General features: G+C 40.5%; 2 protein-coding genes across 3 annotated transcripts in view; one reads left to right on the forward strand and one right to left on the reverse strand.

Moving 5' to 3' along the window:
- The window catches only part of tkfc (triokinase/FMN cyclase), a 14,443-nt gene extending 9,463 nt beyond the window's left edge, over positions 1-4,980 (reverse strand). The window contains exons 1-6 of the mRNA XM_014010593.1: positions 4,874-4,980; positions 4,345-4,534; positions 4,164-4,268; positions 2,382-2,569; positions 1,989-2,067; positions 1,818-1,907 (exon numbers count right to left, since the gene is read on the reverse strand). Coding sequence (XP_013866047.1) covers positions 1,818-1,907; positions 1,989-2,067; positions 2,382-2,569; positions 4,164-4,268; positions 4,345-4,534; positions 4,874-4,879 — 658 coding nt within the window. The 5' untranslated portion in view covers positions 4,880-4,980. The remainder of the gene's footprint in view (positions 1-1,817; positions 1,908-1,988; positions 2,068-2,381; positions 2,570-4,163; positions 4,269-4,344; positions 4,535-4,873) is intronic.
- An 829-nt stretch (positions 4,981-5,809) lies between these two features.
- The window catches only part of exoc6b (exocyst complex component 6B), a 63,411-nt gene continuing 61,746 nt past the window's right edge, over positions 5,810-7,474 (forward strand). For both annotated transcript variants that reach the window (XM_014010594.1, XM_014010595.1), the window contains exon 1: positions 5,810-5,981. In XM_014010594.1, coding sequence (XP_013866048.1) covers positions 5,893-5,981 — 89 coding nt within the window. In that variant the 5' untranslated portion in view covers positions 5,810-5,892. The remainder of the gene's footprint in view (positions 5,982-7,474) is intronic.

Genomic DNA, 7,474 nt, shown 5'->3' on the forward strand with positions numbered 1-7,474 from the left:
AAAAACTTTGTTGTACCTCCAGGAATAACAGCAGGAATTGAGTTTGTTTTCTTGATGGCTGCTTTCACCGAATCCGTGATGTGGACCCGCATACTGTCCAATATCGTATCTGTTGAAGATCCGTCGTGTCGTGTCTGCTACTAGCTAAAACAAAATGGCGATACACCTCTGGCTAAGCTGGCAGTATGGTCGCTCAGCTGTTGACAGGTCGACGCGCCGTCACGTGATTGTTCGGCGTTTGTTTTCTCACTGACCTTTCATGATTCCCCCAAGAAACCCCGAGCCAAGCTGCTGGGAAAGCCCTCCCGCTCCAGCATACGTAACTGCATGGGATTCCTTCCCGGAGAGTGCAATGCAGAAAAAAAAAGTTTGCGTCTCTTCACTCGACGTTTATCCACAAACTGGTCCTGGATTAAGCTCCAAAGTTTTTATCAGTCAGATTCCACCATGAAAAATGTCTGTTTTATCCCCTTTTATGAGTTTTTGGCCATTGACTATCTTTAAATCGCTGCTTCCTGGTACAACAGTCGACTTTTTTCTTCTTTTTTTTCCTTTTTTTTGAAGCGAGTGGTTGAAGCAAACACAGAGTAAGAGCCCCCTGGTGGCTGAAGAAAAAAATCCACATATAAGCCGCACCAGACTATAAACTGCATGGTTCAAAGTTCAGGAAAAAAGTCGCGGCTTATAGTCCGAAAATACGGTAATCCTCATTTCGATATGATGGGTCACAAATATGCATACATGTCAACCTATTCAGATGTTTACCTGTATAAAGAGCCTCAAAAATCTGTAAATTTGCAAAAAGGCCATACAACTCGCACCCGCGGGTGGGGGGTTGGAGGTGGCTGCGGACATGAAAGCACCTGCTGCGAGGCAGGAGAGCGGAAAAAGTTCAAAACTTATTTGTAGCAGCAGAACAGTTTGGAAGATGGCTGTTTGATGTTATTTATTGTTTTTAAATCATCCTATAGGCTCTGACATGTTAGATAAATTTGAAAATGAGGTTTTGAAAAAATCCGTAAGACTTGAAAAAATCCGTGAGATTGCTCTATACGTCCGTATACCTGCAAAATGACGTAAAATTCTTATAACTTACGGACAATACGTACAAGATGACATATATGTATATGATATTACATTTTCTATCTTGTTCTATTTGGTCTTTAGGATGTACGAGCATTTGTCTAAGTTTTCTTTGTGGTTTGATAGCTGAACTAATGTGGTGTTTCTTAAAAGTCCTTTGGATGCGTTCCATGATTCCTCTGATATATGGTAGCATGACCATTCCTTGGTTTTCTGTTCTTTCTGATTTGTATTTTTTTCTTTTCTTTTTATGAATCGGGATGAGGCGGCCTACGAGCTCTCATATATTGTCCCTGGAATGACATCGTCCAGCAGTGAAGCCAGCAGGGGGAGCTGTCGGCTTGTCAATATATATTGATGAACCGACGCCGCCTCCAATCATCATCAGCTGTGACACCTCTGATGAAGACGGAAGTTACTCGTGGAAACATGTCAGGTATGTCTGTATAGACATAAAAATAACAAAATGTTTAGTAATTAGGAAAACGTGGTAAGATTGATCATATAGACACAACAAACTTCATTAGATTAAAAACCAAAGGAAAGCTAAAAACTTTATATCGTCCCGAGCTACTAGAGGGAGCTGTTGTAGTATTCCTTTTCTTTTTTAAATTCTGTTGAGTCAAAAAGTGAACAAGTCTGTTAAAGGTTGTAGAAAATAAAAAGAATAAACGTTAATCCTCTCAGTGTTTCGACCCAGATCCATCAGAACTGGCTCTCGGACCGGTCCTCACCCAGTCCCAGCTCCATGTCTCCAGGCGGCAGGTCGAAGGAGGGCCGGCAGCCGGGCACGCTGCAGGGAGACAGGCTCACACCGAGAGTACCTGAGACACCAGACCCAACAGGATGAGCCATCAGGACAGACCTTCCTCCTGCCAGAGGTGAAGGAGGGAAAACAAACTCACCCATCCCCTTCAGGACCTCTGTCACCATGGCAACGATGTGGTCCAATGAGCAGCCTTCTTCTGCCAGTGCTCCCGCCAGCTGAGCATCACGGGAAACGTAGTCAGTGTTTCTGAAAACTTCAATGTTTTTGTAAAAGCTACGACAAGACTTCACGTTGTAAGTAAAAAATATATCTTATCTGACAAAACAATTTTATAAAGTGTTCCAGCAAATCTTAGAAAGCTAGTCTAGCTAATCTGCTATTAGCGGAATTAGCTACTCATTTAGCGGATTAGCTTTTTTGCTAACCGATCGATTAGCTTCAGCTAATTTTAAACCCACTAACAGGACCTCTCTCTGAGTAGATCGTCTTTGAGAAAAAGAAGGTCTCGAGCTTAAAGTAAAACCTGCACCTTGTGTATGAAGACGGTGCCGCACAGGCCCCTCCTGCCAGCCTTGCTGGGCCGGTCGAAGGCGCAGTCCTCTGCAACTATCACCATGTCCACAGGGACCCCCTGGTTACGAGCCTGCTCGGCAGCCAGTCCAAAGTTGAGGCGGTCTCCTGTGTAGTTCTTCACGATGAGCAGGACTCCGGAGGCTCCTGCAGAGGGACGAGTGTTCTCCTGATTTATACAGTCAGGCAGTGGTGGGCAGCACTAACCTAAATATTAGTTCCACTAACCTTAAAGCACTAACTCTAATATTTAGGTCCCTTAATTCTAAAGTACTAAGTCAAATATTTAAGTCCCCTAATTCTAAAGCACTAACTCAAATATTTAAGTCCCCTAAATCTAAAGCACTAACTCAAATATTTAAGTCCCCTAATTCTAAAGCACTAACTCAAATATTTAGGTCCCCTGATTCTAAAGCACTAACTCAAATATTTAGGTCCTCTAATTCTAAAGCACTAACTCAAATATTTAGGTCCCCTAATTCTAAAGCACTAACTCAAATATTTAGGTCCCCTAATTCTAAAGCACTAACTCAAATATTTAGGTCACCTAATTCTAAAGCACTAACTCAAATATTTAGGCCCCCTAATTCCAAAGCACTAACTCAAATATTTTGGTCCCCTAATTCTAAAGCAGTAACGCAATGAAAAGTTTAGCAAAAGCTAATTCTAAAGGACTAATATAATCCAGACAATATTTACTGTGTGCAGGATGTTGTCACTTAGTGCCCTTGGTGGGCCAAATGGGAGTCACCCGCAGGCCACATTTGGCCCGCGGGCCTTGAGTTTAACACATATCCTTGTAGATAAGAAACACACATATGAACCAAATGTGTGACAGCTTTCACCCTCAACTGTGAACAATAACGTTGATCAATTACGTTTATACACCTCAGTTAGTGCTTCTAAATTTGGCGAGTGCTAATCCACTAATGAGTTTAAAAATAAAAAATAAAAAAGCCCTAAAGGACTAATGAAGAAACAGTGGTGGGCACAGTTCCCCTAAAGCACTAATAGGGGAACTAATTTCCTGATTAGTGCTTTACGGCTTTTGCTAATTTTAAAACTTATTAGTGGATTAGCAGTTGCTAAATTTATAGGTTAAATTTAAAAGCACTAACTGAGGTCTATAAATGTTGTTTATCAACATTAATGTTAACAGCTGAGGGTGAAAGCTGTCGCACATTTTGTTCATATGTGTGTCACTGATCCACCAGGTGACAATATATGAACCAAATACAGCTGTGGAATGTCAATATTAAGTATTAAGAGAGCAACATGTTAATATGTGACTCATGATGTCTGTTGAAGAATGTTCATAGGTTGACTGGGTTATTTTAGTGCTTTAGAATTAGGGGACCTAAATATTTGAGTTAGTGCTTTAGAATTAGYGGARCTAAATATTTGAGTTAGTGCTTTAGAATTAGGGGACCTAAATATTTGAGTTAGTACTTTAGAATTAGGGGACTTAAATATTTGAGTTAGTGCTTCAGAATTAGGGGACTTAAATATTTGATTTAGTGCTTTAGAATTAGGGGACCTAAATATTTGATTTAGTGCTTTAGAATTAGGGGACCTAAATATTTGATTTAGTGCTTTAGAAGTAGGGGACCTATGGCTAGTGGAACTAATTTTTAAATTAGTGCTGCCCACCACTGTCAGGAATTGAGTTCCCCCATTAGTGCTTTAGGGGAGCTGCGCCCACCACTGCAGTGAGGCATGGTGGTCCTGGAGGACAGATTACCTGCTTCACTCAGGGTGAGGATCGCAGCCAGGATGCTGGTGGGAGGCGGCGAGGCGAACACTCCTCCCGCCACGGCAGCAGAGAGCATGCCCGCACCGACGTAACCTGCAGACACACAACAGACCAGGTGAAAACCTAATAATCAGAGCAGATGTCGTTAAAAAGGTGTGCAGCGTTTCACCTGCGTGGGCCGGCTCGTGGCCTGACCCGCCTCCAGACAGCAGGGCCACTTTGCCCTTCAGGTGGTCCAGGTCCGAGCGAAGCACGACCCTGTGGCCCTTCAGCAGAGAGAGGCCCCCAGAGGCCCTGACCAGGCCACAGAGAGCCTCGTCCACGCAGCTGTCCACTGAGTTGATCAGCTTCTTCTGAGGCTGGGACAAATACACAAATAAACAACAATTATTTAACATTTTCATGCAAAATACATGCAACTGAAAATTACACTCTTTGACATTCAACAAACACACAATTCATTAGTTAAAATGTTGATAAATCTGCAGAATAAAGTTTTATTTGCATAACAATCAATAAAAAAGACACGATTTACAGCTGATAATGACTGAATGGACTCTGATCCTTCCAGTTATCGCTAGCTTAACTTCGCTGCTAAAACTGCTGCATTAAACACAACAAATCAGCATTAAAACCAGGTGAACAGTCAGTGCATGTCTTCCTCCATGATCAAAAACCATATTTTAATTTAAGTTTACCTCCATTTTAACCTTTCCTGCTTCTGTTCTCCTCTGCAGCGGGTTAACCAAGCCGCGTTAAGCTAACAGGATGTCGATAGGTGCAAACCGGATGTTGTGAAACTTTAAATACAAAATAAAGGCACACACTTCCTTCAATGGTTAAAATATGTTGAAAATTAAATATCTTCTAAGAAACTCTGCGCTATGAAGGTCACACATATGTAATAAAATAACTAGTGTTTTAATTGTAAGCTGAAAGACGTGGAGTTAAGTCATGTACCTTTGGAATTATTTTGAAAGGCATTTACAGGAAATGTTATTTTATTTGTTTGTTTCCAGTTACTTTACATGAAACAATCTGACGGAATGTACCATAAAATATATGTCATATGTAATAAAACTACCAAATGAATAACTTATTTGCAAACAAGCATCTTTAAATAAAATAAAAAAGTTCAAACAATTAGGTAAACCCTGATTTAAAAAATAGTTGAAAGGATGATGTAGAAAGAAGTTCACGAAAATACTTTCAAATGTAACACTGCCTATTTGGGACAAAAATAGTTAAATAGAATAAAATAAAATGCTGTTGTTTTAGCTCAGAAATATATACTAAAGTCACATAGCTGATTTGTACTGTTTTATTTCCCCAATTAGAGGCCAAGTCATTCTCATGATAAATTTAAAAATATGAATTTTATGTTTTAAATTTGCAAATTAGGTTAAACATGGAGAAAATGGGTCAGTTAGTTTTATTAACAGAGAACAGATTTAATACATCAAACGATCAATTTAATCAGTTTAATTTAACATGTGTATTCATTAATGCACTGTTTGTAAACGTGAATTAGTCCTTTATTTAAAACATTAACTCCGCACAGATCCGCCCTGTTATCATTTTAACGCACAGAGTTAACCCCGCCCGCCCGGGCCACTCTGCGAAAACATCAAATGCACACCGCGCTCGAAGGTTCCTCCTCCCAGTCCGTCCGCTCACCGCCGCAGCTCCGAACCGTCCAGACAGAGCAACATGCAGGATGGCGAGCGTGGAGACAGCCGCCGAACACGAACGCATACTGCGGGAAATCGAGAGCACCGACACGAACTGCATCGGGCCGACCCTCCGGTGAGTAGGACCGCGTTGGCTGTCGCTGTCAGCCCCCACCCCGGGGCAGGGCAGCTTCACCGTCGTCGTCTCCCAGCTCCGGAAGCTCGCTCAAAACTTTAACACACATGCGTCCTTTATCGGACAGCTAGCTGGCTAACTTTAGCAAACAACAAATCTGACAGGATTATAACAAAGACTCGGGCGTTAAAACTTTGCCTAAATCCATCGACGGGCTGGACTCGCTTAAAATTTTTTGTCTTGACATTGTATTTTTTAGTTTTATATAAAATCTTTAGCAACTTATCCACAAAACATCTGAAGCTACTTGATGCTAGCATTAGCTTCTGGAGCTAACTGGCTGGTGTTCTGCTCAGTTTTCGACACCAGCTTATTAAAAGTAGCTCAGCGCTCTTCTTGTCAAGCTGCTCTCGGGTTTGTGACCTGCTTTTATGAAGAATATTTAATTAATCTTTGTTTGGTTAAACAGCAGCTAATCTTTAGCTGTCAGGGAGTGTCAGTTGCAGCTGCCCAACAAACCCAGCTTCAGGTCCACTAAACTCTTCACCTCATTCCTAATCATTGTAAGTAAAAAGTCTTATTGCTCAGATTAATGGTCCAAACAGAAACTCCACACAGATCATCTCTTAATGTTTGTAGCTGAGTGTAAACAGTCTGAGCTTGTTTTCAGACATCCTGCTCGGAGTTTTAGGTGGAACAGGTTAAAGATGCAGCTGGTTTTTTCCGTCCACTTTTGGACCTGAAACGGGTCACAGCTTGTTTTCTCCTCAGATTTTCCACGTTGGATGCTGGCTCAGAACGTTTGGACGCAGATATGTTTGTTTACACCGTTTTGATGAAGAAAGAAACAAGCTCAGAATGTAATAATTGATGACTAATAATCAACTAAAGAAGATTAAAATGTCAATAAATCAGTGTCTGATCACAAGATGATGGCTGAGGAGGGCGTAGGGTCAAGACGTGCTCCGCTCTGTGCAATGAAATCTCAAGACTATCAAGGCCTTATAATAATATTTTCCCAAATTCTGCTTTTTCCACTTTTTATGAATTCCACATTTTCATTCTAACCACATTTATTAATGTAAAAAGTGTTATAAAACTATTAAAAACTCATTTAACTAAGGAATAGCTGCAGAATTAAACATTTAATAACTAATTATTTCACAAATCGTTGTGGTTCAGCAGTAAATTCAATGCTTTTGCAAAGTTTTACCTGCTTTTTAAAGAACAAAAGACGTGCAAAACATATAATCTCACTTAAAGAGTAACTTACCCCAAAATAAAAATTTTTTAGCTGATAAACTGTCTAGAATGTGTCTAAAATGTTATATAGTACTGTTTCTGTGCTAATTTTGATGTTTTTGTGCGTATTTGTTCAAATCTGTAATATTTGGTCTAAAAACGTCTTTTTGCTGCTCATATGAGTATTAAGTAGTAAAAGTAGTACTTTTAATTGCTCCATAGAACAACATGCACCAACAGTACATCTGAGG

This window comes from Austrofundulus limnaeus, unplaced genomic scaffold (assembly GCF_001266775.1).
Source record: "Austrofundulus limnaeus strain Quisiro unplaced genomic scaffold, Austrofundulus_limnaeus-1.0 Scaffold70, whole genome shotgun sequence".
NCBI lineage: Eukaryota > Metazoa > Chordata > Actinopteri > Cyprinodontiformes > Rivulidae > Austrofundulus > Austrofundulus limnaeus.